Source organism: Lipotes vexillifer, unplaced genomic scaffold (assembly GCF_000442215.2).
Source record: "Lipotes vexillifer unplaced genomic scaffold, Lipotes_vexillifer_v1.1 scaffold496, whole genome shotgun sequence".
In the NCBI taxonomy this organism is placed as follows: domain Eukaryota; kingdom Metazoa; phylum Chordata; class Mammalia; order Artiodactyla; family Lipotidae; genus Lipotes; species Lipotes vexillifer.
The window spans coordinates 4,175,011-4,197,805 of NW_006786690.1; the positions used below are offsets into that span (position 1 = coordinate 4,175,011).

A 22,795-nucleotide genomic window follows, 5' to 3' on the forward strand; every position below is an offset into this window, starting at 1 on the left:
CCGGTCGGGTAAGATCCCACATGTCGCGGAGCGGCTGGACCCGTGAGCCTGCGCGTCCGGAGACTGCTCCGCACCGGGAGAGGCCGCAACAGTGAGAGGCCCGTGTACCGCAAAAAAAAAAAAAAAACAAAAAACTGTTTCACTAGGGGCTTCCCTGGTGGCGCAGCGGTTGAGAGTCCGCCTGCCGATGCAGGGGACACAGGTTTGTGCCCCGGCCCGGGAAGATCCCACATGCCTCCGAGTGGCTAGACCTGTGAGCCATGGCCGCTGAGCCTGAGTGTCTGGAGCCTGTGCTCCGCAACGGGAGAGGCCACAACAGTGAGAGGCCCGTGTACTGCAAAAAAAAACAACAACCCCAAAACCCAAACTGTTTCACTGGTTGTTAAAAAAATCATCTGTGGTGATCTCAGCAACTCTAGAAAAGGGGCCATGGAAGGCAAGACTGGTGGCTACATCTCCACTAGTCATGAGAGCCCTTAGAGAGCGGGGGTGACTAACTTTCTTAAGGAGTTCAAGACTATTAATTCCAAAGGTGGGTGGATGATGGGCTCTGCACTCCACATGAAATGTACCCTGAAAGCAGCAATAATGAGCACAGAGCCTACTGCCATAGGAATCACAGGGCAATTTCATCTCTGAAGTCAACCTATCAGCAAAACTGCTCGCAGAACGAGAAACCAGCCTAAGCAGTTAGCACACCTGAAATAGGAAAAGCCAAAAACCAAGATGCAGATGGTGAAATACAAGGGGTGGGTCCCACTGGAGCCCTAGGGGCCCAAATCCTGGTATTTAAGAGCATACTTAGCAAAATTAGATCCAAACTCCCTGGCTCTTTACTATAATACCAAACTAATATGCACAAACTGAGACTCTAAAAATTGCCCCAATTTTCTGGTTTATACTATGATGGGGTCAGAGCCTCTAAAGGATCTACAGCCTCAGTACTTTTGTAAATGCAAAATTTTAAATTCAGGAATCATAGTTTATGAGACATTCTATCAGGAGATGTACCTAAAATTTTTTCTGTAGGTCAAACTCAACAAAAGATCAGTACCATGTTTCAAAGTAAGAGATTTATCTTACCAGTAAAGACGTACCTGAAGCTGTGTAGCGAACCTGCCGAACTGCTGTATTCAGTTTAATGTCCAGGCCTTCTGCTAAAGCCACAGGCACACATGAGTAGCCATTCCTCACTGTCAGGTGGCTGCCAGTAAACTCAAAGTCATCATCCTAAAGAAGACAGAAAAGGACATATTTTCACACTTTCTTAATCTAACTTATGCCATTTATATTGAGTCCTATAAAATAACACTGAAAAAACACCAGCTTGTGGAAAGTCAACATTCTAAGACAGAAATTAAAGAATAATCACTCAGTCTTCCACTACAACTGCCCCAGGAAACTAAAGGGAAAATGGAAAAAATGCCAGAATGTCACTAATAGCTATCTCTGGGCAGTGAGATTAGGGCAGTTTCTTTTTTTCTGTGATAGACTTTTTTTTTTTTTTTTCCCTGCGTTATGCGGGCCTCTCACTGTTGTGGCCTCTCCCATTTGCGGAGCACAGGCTCCAGACGCGCAGGCTCAGCGGCCATGGCTCACGGGCCCAGCCGCTCCGCGGCATGTGGGACCCTCCCGAAACGGGGCACGAACCCGCGTCTCCTGCATCGGCAGGCGGACTCTCAAGCACTGCGCCACCAGGGAAGCCCTGTGATAGACTTTTTATCATCACAGTCCTACACCACCAAGTCCAGACTACCCATGGCGGGCAGGAGAGGGAAGGAAGCCTATTCAGTAAATTCGGATGATACCATAAAAGTTTGTTTGGCTTTTGTATGCACTATAGATGTGGTAGGATATCAGATTCACCATTCTAATTACATTTTCTTCTACATAAAAGCAAAATCAGTTTTTATGGCTTAAACTTACAGGTTTTAAAGTTGAGGAAGACTTCCAAAACTAAAGTTGGTCAAACCAGACGTAATCTAGGATTATAAAGATTCGCCCAAGATAATCCATGAAGTCAAGATTTGGCCTGGAAGAATTCCCAAAATGATTTCATGTCTTTGAATTTACTGAAAAATTTTCCAAATAGAGCAATTTTTGAAGGCTAGTTGATATTTCTAATTTCATGAAACTCCTGGGGAAAACACCACGATTCTAAGGAATTAGATAAAAATATACTGGGCTGGCAGCACAACTCTCACTACTTAGTGACTGACTCATTTGTTCCCCATATAGATCAGTTCACACCACCTATATTCAAAATTTAATACGATTACAAATGAATACATATTGCAACATCAAATGATAGATCAGTGACTAGAGGTAATTTAGTGTTTACATGGAAAACCATAAAGAAACTGGAAATTCTACAAGATTTGTACCACTAGCAAGTGCAACCCTTGCCATAATTCAAATTCTAAAGAATACCAGGACATAATCTGAAGATGAAGAAGTAAAAATAATTTTACTAGGAAAATGTATAATGAAAATGAAAATATGTAAGCAAAATATAGTATTTACTTCTATACAATCTTAAGTCTGGCCAAAGTCTCAGATTTAGAGATTGGTCCATTCAGCATCTAAGAAACCTGGTGATTTCTCACCAGTTCAAGAGTAAATCACACTGAAAACACTTAAAAATAATTTAACAAAAGATGTGTAAGACTGGTACACTGAGAACTATAAAGTACTGCTGAGATAAATTAAAGGAAACCTAAATAAATGGAGAGATATACCATGTTCAAGGATTAGAAGACTCACTATTGTTAAGATGACAATCCCAGAAGGTATTTTTTTTTGTAGAGACTGAGAAGCTGATTCTAAAACTTTATAGAAGATCTAAAACAGTCAAAACACTTTCAAAAAAGAACAAAGATGAAGAACTTATACTACCTGATTTCAAGATGTACTATAAAGCAAAAGTAATCAAGACAGTGTGACAGTGGCATATGGATAGACAGATATTGAATGGAAGAACTGATTTTCAACAAAGGTGTCAAAACAAATAAGGAAAAAAGATGGTACTAGAATAGTTAATTAGATAACCATATGGAAAAATAAGAACCCTACCTCACCTCTCACTATACAGAAATATTTTTTTTTTTTTTTTTTTTTTTTGCGGTACGCGGGCCTCTCACTGTTGTGGCCTCTCCCGTTGCGGAGCGCAGGCTCAGCGGCCATGGCTCACGGGCCCAGCCACTCCGCGGCATGCGGGATCTTCCCGGAACGGGGCACGAACCCATGTCCCCTACATCGGCAGGCGGACTCTCAACCACCGCGCCACCAGGGAAGCCCTATACACAAAAATTTAACTCAAAATGGGTCATAGACCTAACATAAGAGCTAAGCTCATAAAACTTCAGGAAGAAAACAGGAGAAAATTTTTGCAATCCCAGTTTAGACAAAGATTTTTCAGGACACAAAAAGCACAAAGCCTAAAGAAAGAGTTGATAAACAGGACTTCATAAAATTAAAAACTTTTGCTGTTTGAAAGGTACCATTTAGAAAATGAAAACGCCAGTTGTAGACTGGAAGAAAGTATTTTCAAAACATAAATCTGACAAAGGAACTGTATCCAGAATTTACAGACCATAATGAACTCTTACAAGAGGACAAACAACTGTTTTATAAATTTAATTTTTTTAACTTTTTATTTTATATTGGAGTATATTTGATTAACAATGTTGTGACAGTAGATTTTTTTAAATAGGCAAAAGCTCTGAACAGACTTTTCACCAAATAATTGACATATGAATGGCCAATCAGCACATGAAAAGATGCTTCACCGTTACTAGTCATCACAGGAATGCAAATTAAAACGACAATGAAAAACTACTATACAACCATTTTATGGTTAAAATTTTAAAAACTGGCGATACCAGGTGTTGGTGAGGTTATGGAGCAACTGGGGCTGGCATACACTACTGCTGCTGAGAATGAGATGTGGAAAACCGTTTGGAAGTTTCTTATAAAGTTAAAAATCTACTTCCCGCAAACCCAAATATTTTACTTCTAGATATTTACCCAAGAGAAAGACATGAACGTTCACAGTAGCTTCAATCATTTATAGCCAAAAACGAAACAACCTAAATGTCTGTCCATGTATCAGTGAATGGGTACATTCTGTGGCCATATCCATACAATGGATATGAATATTACTAAACAACAAAAAGAAACAAACTATTGATATACACAACAACAGTGAATCTCAAAATCAAAAAAGGCACACACAAAAGGCTATATAGTGTACAATTATATACTGTATGTTCCAATTTACATGCAATTCTAGAAGAAGCAAAACTATAGTGACAGAAAGCAAATCAGTGGTTGTGTAGGGCCAGGAGCAGAAGGGCTGGGGATTGACTGCAAAGGGACAAGAGAACTTTTCAGGGTGACAGAAATGTTCTGTATCTTAATTGTGGATGTGGTGGTTCATGACTATGTAAGTCTCGCAAAACATCAAACTGCTCACTTAAAATAGGTGAGTGTTATTGAATATAAATTATATCTTAATAAAGCTGTTTAAAAACACACATACAAACAAATTAACAGTTTATCTTAGGAGCCCTCTCAAAGACATGTGCAACAAAATACATGGTAAGGGAATTTTACCTGATCCCAATGTTTAAGGGAAAGTGTAGAGAGAGGTGTGGCATTAGCAAATTCAAGATTTGCAAAATGCCAGTCAAGTATTTGTCTGTCTCTTGACGAGAGATACACATCACTGCAAAATGAGAACAAAGGAGCACAAGGTTATTAAAGGACATTACTACGATTCTCAATGGGCTGATGTGGATGATCTCAGTGGGACTATGCCTCATGTGAAGAAATTCTAACTCAAAAAGCAGGACCGTATCTGTTTTATTAAGCCCTTTATTCCTGCTGCCTAGAGCAGGCCAAGCTTACTGCATAAAGCAAAGGCCTGACTGTAATTCCGGGAAAAAAAAAGTCTTCTTTATACTGTTACCTTGCATTATAAAAGCTTACTTGAAAAAATTTTTTTTGTTTTATATTCTGAATAAAGCATGGACTTTTTTTTTTTTAAAGCAAGAATGGGTAGCATCCCTGACTACAGAAAAGAGTAGATGTATGTGGAGGCCGGATGCAACATGCAGCACGCTGTCACCATGTAAGAGTTCACTATCAAAAACCCAATGGAAATAAAGTGTAATACTTTCCTAGTCCCCAGAATTATGAGAGTTTAAAGCAATACCACCTCCTACGCCACTCAAAGACAATTTTCACTCATGTATCAAATCTTATGGGAAAAGGCTATCTTTTAAAAAAAGATACCTAAGATTCAAGTATCTAGGACACTGTTACACATTAAAATATAAGAGCAGAGGATTAAGGAACCTGACAAATAGTCCTATGTGCACAGATACCTTCCATTCATTAAACAATTTACAATACATTCACTGAACATAAATAAAAGCCCAGGGTGCTTTGTAATTTTTCTTTTAAATCTAACAGAAGGAACAGTAAAAGCTATCTTTCTGAGCGTTCGTGTTTTCCTTACCTTGGGGGATTGGCTTCCAATTCTTGAAGTTTTTCTTCCAGCTTTCCTTGTGTTTCAGCTAATTCATCATATTCCTGATAAAATTAAGAGAACTGGGTTGATCTTGATGGGTCAGAGACCCACCTAGTTATTTATACCACAAGGTGTAAGGCCTGGACCATATCCCTGTTCAGGTCAATCTACAAGTGTGCCTTAGCTGAAGGCTGGAGGTTGGGTCAGGGCTCAGGGATGGTTGTTCTTGGAGACAAGTTACAATGTTAGCCTAGAATTAAGACTGAGGGGGGTGGGGGCGGGGAGGTGGGGGAGGATGCAGAAGGAGGAAATAAAGAAACATACTAGTATGCTACACAGTAAGGATGAAAAAGAATAGTGACTACCACTTCCGGTGCATTTACTGTGTCCTGAGCATGGAATAAGCACTTCAGACCCCCTACAAGTGAGGCAGTACTAACACCATGTCACAGATGAGGTGACTAAGGAGTCTAAGGTCACTTGGCTAGGAGATACTAAGTTAGGGATTTCAACCAGACAGTTTGACTCCACTCAATAACTCTGAAGTCCATGTTCATTATCATTATTTTAAATTGTCAGAGATAAACTATGACAGAGGGCTAAACTGAGATGTGGGTAAGCTAAAGGATGACACTGGGAAAACAAGGCAGGAATTCTGCAGAAAAAGCAGACAAAATTAACCCCTTAAGTTCCCACAGCTCCTGTGTACAAAACCCTCTTCTTCCTACTACAGGCACCTGTGATTGGCTAGCGGCTCTCTCTTTTCCAAAGTTTCCCGGATCTATACTATTTCTTAGGATTCCAAGTAAAAATCAATGAGGCACGTATGTATACCATACCTTGCATAAGGCAGTTAGATCCCTGTGTTTGCTTTTCACTAAGAACTCAGCAGTGATATCTCTGGGTGGCTTGACTTCAGATGCTTCTTTGTATTGCTGATGGAGTTCCTTAATTTTCTCTCTTAAATTTACCATCTAAGAGGGAAAAATACAAATTTACCATTCCAGACAGTAATTCATCGCCAAAGCATGTACTCTGGTTCCTCCCCTAAACTGCTATTATACCAAAACAGGGTTATACTGCAAGGTCTTAAATACCTCTTCCAAATCATGACATTAAAAAAAAATTTTTTTTAATGACATTTTAAAACAGGAAAAAATCCTATATGGCTCAATAGAGGTATCACATCACTATCAGATAAGTAGGATTGGCTCTGTCTTCCAAAACAAATGGGAGAACTAGGAATGTCCCATTAATAAAAATAATTAATTAAAAATTAACTACCAGGAAAAACAAACTGTCTCCAATTAAACTTATTGCTTTGGGAAACAAATTGTCATGATTTGTTTTTTAAATATGTAAAAGGTCAAATCATCACACAAAGAACCTTAAAGAACCATTCCCAATGTTTTTTCGGATTTCTGGTGGTGCTACACAAGACTAGGGTGAAGGTTAAAGCTTGAGACTGGGAGCTTCACACCAGCTGGCCATGTTCTAGCCACTCTTCTCACTTCATCCACACCACAATCCATGAAGAAGGTGTGCCAGAGACCTCTTCATTTGACAAGATGAAGAAATGAGGTACAGTGAGAGAATGAGGCAAGAGTCCAGTCACAAGATGCACCCAGATTTTGCATGATAAAGCCCCCAAGTTTGCAGCTGGCAGGATGAGGAGAAACAAATGGTTTCCCAGTCTGGAGCTGGGGCTCTGGAAGGTGGCATAAACAAAGGCCCCCTTATAGGTACCACTGGGGAATATCCCCATAATGGCACCTCAAGTGAAATAATTATGCCAATGAATTATGGTACTGGCTGCTGACATGTTGTCTTCATCAGTGGGAACTTAACCCCAGCACAGCTGATCTCCCTCTCATCCTAGACTTCAGCAGAGGGCACTAGGCCAGCTTTGCAACAGTCAACAGCAACCTGACACAGGAAAGATCTATTTCCCCCAGCATCAATTTACCAATAATGCCATACAGAAAGACTGACAGATAATACAGTGCCTTTTGCTAGTCATTATTTTCTTAACAATAATAAGCTGTGCAGACTTTCTCTCCCATGGAGAAAAAAATCAGAAATACTTTTAAATTTCTAAATTAAAGGCCTTTTCCCCCTACTGATGCATCTTCAGCTATGAAAAAAATATAAAATTTCACCTTATTAAGAAGTTCTTTCAGTTCCTCCTGAGTTTTCACTATCTTCTTCCAATGTTCAATCTGCTCATCTTTGACATGCTTTTCTTGTAACCTGAAGAGAAAATATATATGCTCTAGCCACACAGCCAGCCTTGCTGAGTAAGACAGGTGCCCATCAGAAACATTTGATGGCATCAAGGCCCTCTAAAATTTCGAATACTTTGGAATAAGAAAGTTGGCTGGTGGCAAATTATTTTCTAGGCTATGTTAAATACAGTTAATACCATAAAAGACATGAATTTTACAATCGAGAGAGCCTTAAGGATCATGTAATTATTTTAAATAGCTTTACTTTTGGATTTAACTATTTCACAAGAAAATAAGTGAAAACTAGCTCAAATAAGATTTGACGAAAACTTTAAACATTAAATAGCAAATCTATAAACGGAATTTATAATACAACAAGTGGTATCAAAGTACTTACTGAATGACAACTTCCAATGCCTGGCCAAGGGACACAGGCTTATTATTGAGGACATTGAAGTCTAGTTGATGACTAAGGTAAGATGTAGCTTCTAGCAACCGGTTAAACTCTTGCTCTACCATTTCATCTTTCTCTTTAGGAACCTGAAAATTTGAAGTATGGCAGAGTTGGTCCTTACACGACTAAACATAACCATCCATGAAAACACAAATGCTCTACATTTTAAAAGGTCAAAATATGTATCTCAAAGGGGAAACCTTTGAGGACAATGATTCAAACTGTCTTTTCTATGAAGTGGTCAATTCCATTAAATGAGATATGAAATGTTTCAGCCCAGATATTTTCCTGTTCTCATGATTTTGCCCTCAGAGCTGGGACTCTATCTCTATTAACAGCCACAGGATTCACATTGGTGCTGAGTGAAGTCATGTGGAGCACAAGATGCCCTGGAGTTGACATGCACTGAGATAAGCTGGGCTGACATGCAGACAACACACTGGAGAAGTCCCAGAGAACAAAGACTATGTTAACACACCTGAGCACCTTCCAGAATAAGGACAGGATGAAAAAATAAGAAGCCCAAGGTATCTGCTTCCCCTCAAAGACGACAATTTCAGGTAGGAGTAGGGAAGAGAGAAGTGAAATTCATGGCTATTAATAAGAACACAACAGCATCTTAATTCTTTCTCAGAGTAATAGTGTTTTATGGCACCAATTAAGTTCAGAGTTGAATATCCAATGCTCTTAGACTATGAGTGACTGAGGTACCAGGTCTGGCTCACAACTGTGGAGTAAGAGGACAGATTGCAAAGCAGATCATCAAGCTGCAAGACCATACTCCTAATCCCTGCTGTGCCCCTACCTAGTGATACCATCAGTTAGCTGACACAAATTCCTCTGCTACTGCTTAATTCAGCCCCAAAGTAAACTGTATCTACAATCCTATTGGTGAATTCATGGGAAAAGCGAGAAGGAAAAAGCATGTCTAAGGCAAGCATCTCTTGCCATAAAAAGCTAGGCATCGGGGACTTCCCTGGTGGTCCAGTGGTTAAGACTCCATGCTCCCAATGCAGGGGGCCTGGGTTCAATCCCTGGTCAGGGAACTAGATCCCGCATACCACAACGAAAGATCCCACGTGTGGCAACGAAGATTCCGCGTTCCACAACTAAGAGCCGGCACAGCCAAATAAATACATTAAAAAAAAAAAAAAAGGTGCTAGGCACCAACTGGGAAACAGGATTCAAAATTTGGATTTTCACTTTACCATCAACCTAAATTTGGTAACAAGAAAACAAAACATGAAAGTAAGTCCTAATAATCACTAAGGCTGAGGAAGAATGATCTACAATTAGAGGTAACTATTATGGACAAGATCATCACAGTAAAACTCTGCTTCTCATCTGCAACTCCTTCAGTTTTGCCCTTCCCAATTAAATGAATGCTTTCGAAGCACTAGCCTCTGCCCCTTCACTGATGAGTCACACAGTAACTCTTATCAGATGAGCCATGGTATAGCAAAAAAGAATATATGGTGAGAAGTATAATCTGCACCAAAACAAAGGCAAAAGGACTGCAACTCTCCTCTGGAACTGTAAATTATGACAAGACACTATAACCAATTCAATCAAAATAATGTTTTAAAGCATCAAGTTCTAAAAGATCACACATGGGAGAGATCAGGAAATCTTTATGAATTAGAGAATCCCCCTTAGCCTTAGAAATAGAAACCCCTGAGAATCTTTTGGTTTATGTTGAGAAATAAGGCAGTGAATCAGGCTTTGGATGCTTGGTGCCATTTATATATCAGGGTGGTACCTAGGACTTGGTGGATCAAACACATCTGACCTACCCATTCAAGTCCAGGGCCAAAGAAAGGAGCTCTTGGTGACATCGCTACTTGTTCTGATTACACAGCTATCAGAGCTGATGGAAGTGACCTTCTTGTCAGGAATTTCATTTACTTTCCTGTCAGTTATATATACTCTATATATGATGGTCACATAAAGAACAGCTCAAAGCAATGCTCAAATTTTGCTTGGTGTTAATTCCCGCAGTGATGTTACAAAAGATGGTTCTAAATTTGGTGCTCCTTTAAAAAGGAAACAATCACATTTTCAATATGAAATCTACATAGTTATGAGATCTTCACTGATCACAGATTTAATATGAATGACTGCTCTTCCTGGAGTACAAATGGTGATATCTCTACATGTGGCTTCTAAAATGCCTAGCAGGAGGGTGCTATAGCAGCAAGAGGGATCAGATCACATATGCCTCTACAATAGGACAGAAAGTGCCAATACGCCAAGTTTGCAAATGGTACAGATTAAAGCTCTTCCAGTGTCAACTGGATGGCTTGCTTTAGACAAGCTCTAATCTTTACAGCTAGAGTGACAGTCACATAGGGAAGTTCATATTGAAAAAGTACGCAGCACTCAAAGGCTCAGTATCTGGGGTCCAGGGTGTGTGGTACAGAAATATTTAAAGGGACACTGTCAAGGTTAGAGGGACCAAATTTGACCTTTTGTTTCTTCCCTCTGTTTGCTGAGCAGCCCACTTGATTCATTACACTTTCCCCTTTAGTCCACCCACACCCCTCACAAAAAACTTGACTTTTTATATGCGCTTTCAATGACAAATACTCAAATGGCACCAGCCCAACATACAGGTGCAACTCTACAACAACAAACCAGTGGGAATGTATTGATGGACGGGATCTTTGGAAGGGAAAGATTTAAGTTTCAAGCTTTTAATGGGTTACTGTAAACAGTGAGGAAAATGAATTGAAAAATTACGGAAGAAAAATACCTTGACAGTGTCCTTTTAACCAGTGCAGCAGAGAGAGAAATAAACTGTAAATAAGAGCCCACAGCCAAGCCAAGTTTAGTTTTGTAAGACGGCAGTAAAATCAAGGCTTTAAACACACAGCATGACAGAAGCATTGTGAGCTCAGAAGTTGCAACTACCAGAGAAATAAGGAACACACTGTACAGAGACTAAAATGAGAGAGTCAAGGCACAGAAATGGGCAAAAGAAAGGCACTTTGGGTGGGGGCGGGGGTGGTAAAGGGAGACAGTGCAGAAAGCAGAGAGGAATAAGCAAAATTCAGTACAAGAGAAAAAGAACAACAATCAAACCAAACAAACACCAAACCAAAGGATCACTGCTGCATCTGATTGATACCAGAATGATATGACTGCATCTCTAGGACACCCCCTCTAACTCGGGGCTCCAGTCAGCAGTCAGGTCCCATCTATTTTCTGCTAAGCAGTTATAGGAATGTTGTCAGTGACACCAGGGGTAGCTTTGAAACCTGGATTTTTTCCCATTAATTTTAAAATTCCACTTTAAAATTAAAGAAATATTTGGAAAATAGTAAATAAAATACTTGTCCATTAGGACACCAATACTGACTGGGAGAAAACCAAAATGTGTTTTTTGATGTATTTAAACCTTGACTCTGTTTCTAAAATTAATCTATTAGATATATTCTACTTGACACACTCAGACAATGACAAGAACTTTAGCAACTGACTATCCTAAGCACCCCCTACATACCTGTTTCAGGTCATTTCTTTCCCTTTGGTGAGAGCCCTTGGACTCTGTTAGTTCCACAAATAATTATGAAAGGATGTTGAAATATTGGTAATCTCTGACACAAGTCACAATAATTTTAGTTTAACCTGACCATTCATGCTTTTTTTAGAAAATAAATTTATTTATTTTTATTTTTGGCTCCGTTGGGTCTTCATTGCTGTGTAGGCTTTTTCTAGTTGCTGTGAGCACGGGCTACTCTTTGTTGTGGTGCGCAGGCTTCTCATTGTGGTGGCTTCTCTTGTGGAGCAGGGGCTCTAGGTGTGTGGGCTTCAGTAGTTGCGGCACACGGACTCAGTAGTTGTGGCTCACAGGCCCTAGAGCACAGGCTCAGTAGTTGTGACACACGGGCTTAGTTGCTCCGTGGCACGCAGGATCCTCCCGAACCGGGGCACGAACCCGTATCCCCTGCATCGGCAGGTGGACCATCAGCCACTGCACCACCAGGGAAGCCCTAACCTGACTGTTCTATTCTATATTCTTAAATTGCATCCTCAGAAAGGAACTCAGCAAATGATTACCAAGGCTTAAGCACCACATTTTACGCAGCTGGATTTCTATATTACAACACAGTGACAACACATAACAACAAACGAAGAAGCAGTCTTTCGGGAAAGGACCTTTGATACAGTTTCCTAGCAAAGAATCAAACAAAAAGGCTATTGCTTGAAACAGATTTTATGATTTTTCAAGACCATTTATTTCTCAATGAAAGGCTCCAAATAAATGGTTCCTTCAAGACTAAAAATTTGGTGAGTCTCACTCCTCTAAATAGGGTATAATTCTGACTGTTTTGATCCTATTATATGGAGCATCCATATATGGAGGATGGATTATATGGAGCATCCGTGAACATGGTCGGGGTGGGGAAGCCTGTGTGACTGGCTCATGCAGAATAAATTTTGAGAGAGCCAAACAACTTTCTGGACAGGGTTCCTGATTCTATAAGAAATCATCTCAAAGGAAGGACAGCTCTCCTTAGTTCTACCTCTGGTTGCATTCTATCATCACAAGCTTGGTAGGTCTTCAAAAACATTGCCCATCTGTCATACTTCCAGTCTGCATAAGTCTCTAGCAGCAGAGCAAAAATGCAGTTAAGTGTACCTAGGTTCCAGGCACTCAAAGTTCTGAGATTTAGCCAGAGAAATCCTCAGGAAGAATTACACACTGAAGAAAGTTGTAATGGCAAAATCTGGCCAACAGAGGCCACAGTCAACCTCCACCTCTCCCATCCCCATGCACTTCTACAATTACGGTAAAACGAAAGATTAGTGGAAAAAGAAATTTGCATCTGAGGAGTATCTAACCCAGATTCCCAAATAGCTAAGGGAAATGAGATACTGTTATTAACCCTGAAGGGAGAATAAGGACAACAGGTATATCCTTAATTCAAATAAAATTCAATGTGATTCTATAAATGGAGACTGTTGCCTCCCTCTCCTTCTTTTACCTCATAAGGAATCTTTTAGGGGATGTAAATAACTGATTTTCCTAGAGCAGGGACTAAGCCATGTGGAGAAGGCACACATGGCATGTCTAAGGAGTGCACTCCAGCAACTTTTAGCACATAGCAGAGGTGCTCAGTAAATTCTTGTTAAATAAATTAATATAGTTTGGAAAACAGTCAGTATTGTAACTATATTTGAGGGGAAAAAACTTATTTTCCAACTTCAAAAACATTAAAGGAAGGCATGAGATTTTTACATTTATAAAAAGCAGGGACTGGCAGTCATGATTTTAAAGGGTAGAGAAAGACTTCCTTAAAGATACCAAAGATGTTTCCAAAAAGGAAGATGAAAACTGAAACGGCCAAGATACCTCTGTCAAAAGTATAACCACTTAAGCACCACTCTCTATGAATAAAAGTGGAAACTTGCTAAGTTATGATAGGTATTGAGTGCATCCAATCAATGGTATTTCTAAGAAGCCTGGCATGTGCTACCTTTCAAGTGTTATCTTTCTTCCTCATAATCAGGTTCTGTTTCTCTAAGTAGTTACTGAGTCTTTTGATCTCACTTAATAATCTCACACACACACACACACACACACACACACACACACACACAGAGTCTCTCTCTCTCACACACTCACTCACTTCAGATACCTTTTCATTACTCAAAAAAAGTCAAACACAAAACTAGGATCTAAAGTCCCCAAGTTACTAGCTGTATAGGAGATGCAGAAAACACTCACAGTCATTTCTCCACTCTCCCCCACCAATCCATGTTTTCAGTCCTCTCACTGGTGACTCCCAAAACGCTCCTGAAGTATGAATTACCTATTTCCCAACCTTACCCATATCTATTTAAAACTGCATAATTCAGAGGATAACCCCATCATCAGTTAATCCGAGGGCACCTGCTTTATTAGCTCTGATTGTTTTTATTTGTTTTTTTTTGCAGTACGCGGGCCTCTCGCTGTTGTGGCCTCTCCCGTTGCGGAGCAACAGGCTCCGGACGCGCAGGCTCAGTGGCCATGGCTCACGGGCCCAGCCGCTCCGCGGCATGTGGGATCCTCCCGGACCAGGGCACGAACCCGTGTCCCCTGCATCGGCAGGCAGACTCTCAACCACTGCGCCACCAGGGAAGCCCTCTGATTGTTTTTATAGGCTTGGAAGATACTTCTATTTATAAGAATATCCTATAGTAGAACCAGATTAGAAAGCCCTGTTCTAGTCAACCAAAGCCAAATAAGCTTCCTTTGTCAAAAACAAACATACAAGCTCAACATACTAGCTGCCAGTCCAGGACCAGAGAGAAGAGAGAGGCAAACTCTTTCAGGGATTCTTGTGACTGTTTTTAAAACAATAACAAGGTAACAAAACAAAAACCACTTACTACATGATTTTTTTTCCATAGCAGCAAAATGGCTGAGTATGGTGATATGTCCTTAAGACAATATTACAAATGATATTAATAACTCTGAGTTAACTGCTGGCCTTGTATAGGATGAAATAATTAATTTCTATGTACTAACAACAGAACCATCAAATCAATCACCCTCTTTTCCACTGAGGCTATCCACAGAGAATGGAGGAACACATCCCATTTCGTTCAACAGTTCACTGAAGAAAAATCAATGGCTGAGTGAATATCATCATGGGCCTCCTTAGAATAACTATTAAAAGAAAGCTCTCTGAGAAGGAGACTCAGCTGATGCAGTCACACTGGCAGTCAGAACTGCACACTCACCCATGCCCCCACCTTCCCTGAAATATCAGCCAGGCAGAACAGAACAAATGTGGGCATTAAAGCTGCAACACCAGACAACGGACCTTGGCTCTGCAACTTACTGACTATAATGACCTCAGGGAAACATGCATGTGCTTTAGATTCTTCCCCTGCAAAATGGGAGAATGAAGCAACTGACTGAGCTATTCCTTAGATTTCTAAAGCCACGACACATATCTGTGATTATAAGCATAAATTAACCAGGCTATAAGCTCTTAGTACTTGTCATATAAGCCAAAAGCCAGTCTACTGGTCACCGGTTGTCCATTCCTACTCTGAGCTAGACCACTGGGAACAGCATGATTAAGAAATATTAACATGTCTTCTTATGTTTGATTGACTAACTTAAGGCAAGCAGAACTCAAAGCTGCAAAGAATTTTTTCCCAAATTTGAGAATGCTTAAAGAATCCTCCTTACCATTTCGCTGCTTCACCAAATACAAACAAACCAAACCTAGAAAAATCCTATAAAGATCAGAGTTGAATGACAACAAAATGCTGAAAACCACACAGCAGCTTAACAACTGTGTACCAAAATGCTACCCAAAGGGCTGGTCCTGGTGAAATAAGGAGCTTATGCCAGAACATAAACTAAATGCACCACCACTTCTTTCGTTGACAGTCTTGCTACCAAAAAAAAAAAAAAAAAAAGTCATCATCTGAACAAACATTGTAGTTAAATGATGTGGTTTATTTACATTGTGGTACAAGATATTAATCTCATCCCATACTAGTAACCAACAGTTCATGGATTGGCAGCTGGCTACAGGCCACACTTCAGCAAATATTGGTATGTTATTTAGAAACAAGTGTTTTAAAAAATGTTTTACAGCTTATCTAATACCAAGAAAGCAGACAATTTCTTTGGATATCTCTACTAGGAAAAAAACCCTCACTTTTTACTGTTAGAAAGACTAAATGAACCTGCTCTACATTCAGGAAAGTCTAAAGAAAAAGACAGTGTCTCAAAGATCAGTGATAATCTTTGGTTTGGATTCCATTACTTCTTGAGGACTAATGTAATATCTACTTCAGAGACCCTGCTTCCTCAATTCAATTCTCTAAATTACTGTCTATCTACCTAAAACACCTATCTGGTCATGTCACTTCCCCTGCTCTCAACAAGACTGGAAAAATGGGAGTCCATTATAGTACTCTTTCTACTTTTGTATATGTTTGAAAATTTCTATAATAAAAAGGTGGGAAAAGATAATTATTTGTGTACAAGTACCACCAGACTATGGGGTCTTACATGGCAGGGACTGTCTTATCTCTTTATCTTTTACAGGTCTTTGCAGGGTAAATAGAAGTTTATAGAATTGTTGAATTAACCTCTACTTCATCCTTTTCCTTTCTACTTTGTTTATTTTGCCAGAAGGCTGCCCGCCCTTTCCCCTTTCCCCCAAAAAAGCCCTGGGAGGAAATATGGATCCAGAATGGTGGGGATGGGAACCAAAACATTTCCTAAAAGTTTGTGCTTCTCTGATATGAACTGCATAAATCCTAAAGGTAGACAGGAAAAGGTGAGGATGTCCCATGGGACCTATCACACAAAATTCTAGAGTTGGAATCTAACCACTTTTAATAACAGTAGGCTAAACTGCCATATACATAGCAAGCTTTCCCTTCCTTCAAATATAAAGATGATAGTGTGTTTATAGCCTGAGAATTGTAGACTCCCTCACTCCTAACAGGGAAGTTGGCAAAAATTCTGAATACAAACTTTTGAGTTTCACAGACCCCTAAAAATTATGACTGACTTACATCACCTATAATACAGCTGTTAAAACACTCTTACTCTCCCATACTGAATATCACTTCCATGCTACTACCATACCAACCATAGGAAGCTCCTATGCCTCTGATCAACAAACACTTTAACCTACCTAAGCATCAGGTTAGTACCACCATTTCGCTATTAGCCCATCAAAAACTAAAAAACTTAACAGCCTAGCTAGCCTAATCTTCATCAAGTATTTAAAGATAAATGCCTAAACAGGCATGTATAACCCCTTCCTATACAGCTCAGATTTAAGAAACAATCACAATAATGTCACACCATTTCTACTCTCAGTTCATATTTATATGTGTGTATATTAATTCACATATTTCCCCAAAACTGTTTGACTGAACCAAAGAAATTGTGAAAAGCAGTTTGTTGTCAACTTACAGCTTGTCCATTAGCTTCATAAAGTGGGCATTTTTGCTTGATCTTGGCCAGTTCCATATTTACTTGCTTGCTAACCACAGCCATGGGATTCCCTCCTAGAAAAAACTCCAACAATTAAATTCAACATACCTATGAAAAGAGAACAAAAACCTCAATGCAAAAATATTTTTACTCAAAATTTAAAATATCAAAGCTTAGGGTACATGAATTGATATATCAACAAAATGCCCAAAGTAAAATAAATATTTAAGTTAAGCATAAAGAAGAAAGCAAAACATTACCTATTACCAAAAATTAGTTAACATTACAGACCCTTCTAGATTTTATGTGCATAAAATTATAGACATATACATACAAAAGGATCATAACACATGCACTGTTTTGTGATCTTTTTCCAACTTAGCAACAAATGTGGACATAATTTCATGTTAATATGCAGCTACATAATTTTTAGTGGCTGCATAGTTCTCATTGTATAATAATTTAATCTTCTAATCTGTGGTTTCTAACATTCTGCTACGTCACTGTCCAGTTGTCTATTTTCTTAGGATAATTTCCTAGAACTGGATCCGCTAGGTTAAAATCTATGTACATTTTAAATTATGCTCATATTGATGTATCTTTTCAGGAAGACTATTTGTCAATTTACCTCTCACTAATACTGAGAACAGTATCCTAACCAATATATTTTAAAATTGCATCTATGGCTTTAAAATATAAGATTAAACAGGGACTTCCCTGGTGGCGCAGTGGTTAAGAATCCGCCGGCCAATGCAGGCAACAAGGGTTTGACCCCTGGTCCGGGAAGATCCCACATGCCACGAAGCAACTAAGCCCGTGCGCCACACTACTGAGCTTGCGCTCTAGAGCCCGTGTGCCACAACTACCGAAGCTGGTGCACCTAGAGCCCATGCTCCACAGCAAGAGATGCCACTGCAATGAGAAGCACGCGCACCGCAGCAAAGAGTAGCCCCCACTCACAGCAACTAGAGAAAGCCCACGCGCAGCAACAAAGACCCAACGCAGCCAAAAAAAAAAATATACATACATACATACATACATACATATATATATATATATATATATATATATATATATGTAAGATTAAACAATTTTATGAGTCTCAGACCTTGTATTACAGCACAAAACTAAGAACTACTTACCAAGACCTGTTACTACCATGGCTCCAAGATCAGCTACGTAGTTTCCTTTGCGAAATGTAGCAACTCGTCCACCCACACGATCCTGTTTTTCAGAAATTAAATGGCTAAAATCATAAATTCTAGTTTAACCATAATAACCTGGCAAGGTACCATCTCAGGGCTCTTTGATAACTTAAAAAGAAAGGTGTACTTAGAGGTTACATGGAGTACAATGTGAGCACAAAGAGCAAATGAACTTTAACTATTTGAGAGAGTGGTAGGTAATGAATGACATATAAAAGGAACAGAATTAAGTGATGTGAGGTAGGAAACAATTTGACACCCAGAAGACATACTTAGTTACTGGTACTATTAGCCACCTACCCTAATGTCTCTAACACCAGTTGTACAGGCTGAGCAAGGGCCACTCACATAGAAAATATTTGTTCACAAATTTCAACACTAAAGGCCATTTTCCTACCATCATGTTCTGACTCTTGCCCCACAGTGTCAAAGTCAGCTGTGAATGATTTGATATCTATCTGACAAATGCCTCTCCAGTGCAGCCCCATGCCCAAGGGCAGAGTGTCTACTGAGCATGAACTGTTGACAATACCTCTCATTTCTACACAGGCCCAAGTGTTATCTTTGCTGACTGTAGATTTTCAAGTATGGGGAAATCTTACTGAGCTGCAATGATACTTCAGTCGTGGATTACATGAGAGTACTCTGTAAACTCCAAACAAACAAATGAAAAAAAGCAAAACAAAAACCTGCACACATAGGTAGGAATCATAATGATCCCATTATTCCTTGCTGTATTCTTTGTACACAGGAGACAGAGGGCACACAAATTTTTTGTGAATTAATGAATAAAATATTAAAGTAAGACTGTATCAGGAATTATTTAATTTTGATCTCTCCATACTCTATTTGAAAAGAACATTTTAAAAAATTAGGAATTTGTAAAAAGCAATTTAGATTGCCCTGCACAAAACATTTTGAAAGCTTTTATAAAATTTTAGATTGTTTAGGTTATGTGAGAAGTGTTTTGTTGTTGTTTGGTTTTTGTTTCTTTAAATGGTAGGAGTCAAGGGAGGTCTTTAAGCCACTGAAAAATAATTAAATCTCAAAAATTACTCATGAAAATGATTTGAATAGTAACATCCTAATGGGATGTTCTTTTTTTCCACTCTGTGCCATCATCCCCATCCTCTTTCAGTTTCCATTTCTCTCTCTAGGACTAATGATAAGGAGTCAATATCTTGGCTTCACCAGGCTGTAAAAGATGGCTGCTGTCTGAGAAGCAACTCCTTTCCGTTTACAATCAAACAGAATACAATTCACTCTGTCCCACCACTAAAAATAACTGCATCCTGTAAAGAGTATGTCCGAGAAAGCCCCCAAATTGAAAGTTAGCTGCAAGAAACAATGACCTGAAAATATACATCAAAGGGCTATATGGATTATTTATAAACTCTAAATACTCACTGAGCACTTTTCAAAGTTTTACTGTCAAAAATCCTTTATCCAATGCAGTAAACACTGTCAAAATACTTTGAGTATTATTTAAATCAGTTTTATTTAGTTCAATTTGTAGGATTCCTTAATTTGCAACAGATAATTTCCTTACCATATTTCCATTAAGTGGGCTTCTAAACCCAAAATAAAATTCTTACCCTGGCTTCCAGAAGTGTGACATCCATTCCAAAACTTTGTAACTGACGAGCTGCTGCCAAGCCCGAGACTCCAGAGCCTATAATGATTACCTTTCCTGTCTTTTTAGCTAAAATTAAAAAATGAACAAAAATTAAAATACTTTGTTGTAGGTTTAAGAGTTTTTATTTGTTATTTTTTTATCAAGAAAATTTCTAGGTTCTTAACATGTTATGACGTCTCACAAAGTAACAATTCAGAGTTATTTTCAAAATATGAAAACTATATGAATACAAATTAGCAAATATCTGAAACTTATAAACTTTAATTCAATGTTGAAAATTCATAAATGAAATCCTTTATCTTAAGATTTACTTTTTCATTACCTCAGCCAGGTGCTTCAGCATCTGTGACCCTCGGTTAATTTATTATGAATAATCTCCCATATTTACCTCACAATTATACTTAGGACAATTTGAGCAGTCAACCAATCGATTATTAAAGCTATTTTCTTTAAGCTCTACTTCTGCAGTCTTTAGTTTCCTTTTATGAAAAATTATTAAAGCATAAATATAAATTTATTATAAATAAATAGATAGATAGATGTATTAATTCTCAAAATATCCCTATCTTCTGATTCCTGGCAGACATTATCCAGACACCATTAAAAGGGTAAAAAGCATTTAAAAAATAAAAATGCAACCTTTAGCATTGCATTAAAGAACTGGTTAATGAGAGAAAACAAACTTCCTACTTTATAACTGATTCTTTTCATTTTTAATAAATTCTACTTTGTTTTTTCTTAAATTGGAAATTCAGTATCTTTTACCAAGTATTTATCAAACCAGAAATTATAGGAAATTCACATTTACAAAGAGGTTTTACTTTAAATTTGACTTATAAAAGATAAACTTGGGAATATTTTGATTCTAAATATGGATTTAGAAATCAAAATAAAATGCTAAAAAGCCTGCTGGAACCTAATTTAAAACCATAAAATTCATTGGCCAGGTCCTTACTTGGGAGGGGCTTTATCCTCTTATAGATGCCGAAGTTGATAAGACCGTGACGCTCTAAATAACTGTGAACTCGGTGGACAAGCACAGTATCACCTACAGAAAAATGAATTTAAAAACATGTTTATCTTTTTAGCACTTTAAATGGAAAACTCTTAACTCTTCTTCTATTTCTCCATCATGAACTCATTCTGTTCTTCTTTTCTATAAGCTTCAAGTCATGTGACTCCTTTAGAAAAGTGATTCTTAGAACTATTAATCTGTGTGGTAGTCCAAAATGCGTATCACATAATTTCGAATTTTTAAAAATGACATCTCATTACAGATGAAATGAAGGACAAAATCAACCCTTTTAAAAGTAGTATTATGCTCATTTACTTTGGCAAAAACTTTACAAGACTGCTGGTGGCAAGTGGGAAATGAGAAAGCCAGATAGACAGCCTGAATGCCAGCAAAGTACTATGTGGATTAAAGCTGGAACATAGGTCTGGAGAAATTATTAGCAATCTCTGAACTCACTCACCTGTCAACACAATTAAAAAATCAGAAAAATAATTACAAACACAAAATTGTTTTGCTGCAAGGCTCATTTTTGCATAGCACAAGAAGATGAAAATTAATTATCAAATTCATTATCAAGGAACCATGAGCTTCTGGAAGGAAGTATCCATTTTCAAATCCAGTTCAAAACCAGTCCTATTGAACACACTACTTACTGTTGTAAGGTGCTTCTAATTGTTGGAGAGTAGCCTCAAAGGTCAGCTGAATCTTTGGATTATCTAACCACAACTGCAACTGTATTTAAATGATAGAAACTGTATTACAATCAAATAGACATATACCATTTAATCACTTTAAAATATCTTTTTAACTTTAAGGCCTCAAATATAGGTTTTCCTTTCAGTGAAACAGTAAGGGTTATATTCCTGACAAAGAAACTAATGAAACACAAAACTATGTCAAATGAGTGAATTATTAAAGAAGCTAGGAGATAATTTAGCCTGCCTAGTAACTTGCCAAGATCATACAGTGGGGGAGCAACAAGAATTTAAACCTGGGTTAGATAACTCCAGAGATCCTGAGTAGATACAAAATCAAATGATCAATCAGATATGTGGGGAGGTGTGTGTGCAAAGGATAACTCCTCAGTTTGGGGCTTGCACAACTAAATGAGTTGGTATGCCATTCACTGAATGAGGGACACTGAAATAAGAGATAATGAGATAAGTTTCAAGACAACAAGAGGAGGTGAAAGACTGTCATCTAGATACATAGCTGGGGTTCAGAGGAGAGTTAAGGTTTAGAGCCACTTGCTTATGGGTGATAACTGAAGCCAAGTGTGTAGAACAGGGCTCCTAGTGGGAAAGAACAGGGGAGAGAGGAGAGGACCTTAAGGAACTCTAACCAGTTCATATAGTGGCCTGTTGTTAAGGATAAGGCTAAAAAGCATTCAGAGAAGACAACCAGGGAGGCAGGAGAAAAACTAGAATAATGTGTTAAGCTAAGGGAGCTGTGTATTTAAGAAAGGAGGAGTCAATTATTTTGAATACTGCTGAAAAAGCAGTAAGATGAGGAATAAAAAATATTATGGTACCATCAATGGGCTCTAACATGAATTCTTTTCAAACCTGAATATATATCTGCAAAATGTAAGACCAGCTGAATACCATCATATTTACGTCTTAGCTAAAAGTTATAAAGACTGCTCCATAAACAAGTTTCAAAGAAGTAACTAAAGTGTAAATAAATTCAGGGCTTCCCTAGTGGCGCAGTGGTTGAGAGTCTGCCTGCTGATGCAGGGGACATGGGTTTGTGCCCCGGTCCGGGAAGA

At 38.6% G+C, this 22,795-nt stretch overlaps 1 protein-coding gene across 3 annotated transcripts in view; it reads right to left on the minus strand.

The window, feature by feature from the left end:
• Window positions 1–22,795, minus strand: part of KDM1A (lysine demethylase 1A) — a 72,847-nt gene that overhangs the window by 6,094 nt on the left and 43,958 nt on the right. For 2 of the 3 annotated variants that reach the window (XM_007459195.1, XM_007459194.1), the window contains 11 exons: window positions 21,681–21,759; window positions 20,968–21,060; window positions 19,972–20,078; window positions 18,314–18,395; window positions 17,151–17,245; window positions 8,156–8,298; window positions 7,693–7,783; window positions 6,373–6,507; window positions 5,522–5,595; window positions 4,615–4,726; window positions 1,098–1,230 (listed from right to left, as the gene is read on the minus strand). In XM_007459195.1, the coding sequence (XP_007459257.1) occupies window positions 1,098–1,230; window positions 4,615–4,726; window positions 5,522–5,595; window positions 6,373–6,507; window positions 7,693–7,783; window positions 8,156–8,298; window positions 17,151–17,245; window positions 18,314–18,395; window positions 19,972–20,078; window positions 20,968–21,060; window positions 21,681–21,759 (1,144 nt within the window). Of the gene's footprint in view, window positions 1–1,097; window positions 1,231–4,614; window positions 4,727–5,521; window positions 5,596–6,372; window positions 6,508–7,692; window positions 7,784–8,155; window positions 8,299–10,964; window positions 10,977–17,150; window positions 17,246–18,313; window positions 18,396–19,971; window positions 20,079–20,967; window positions 21,061–21,680; window positions 21,760–22,795 lie in introns of all 3 variants that reach the window. The other variant, XM_007459193.1, reaches the window with a different exon arrangement.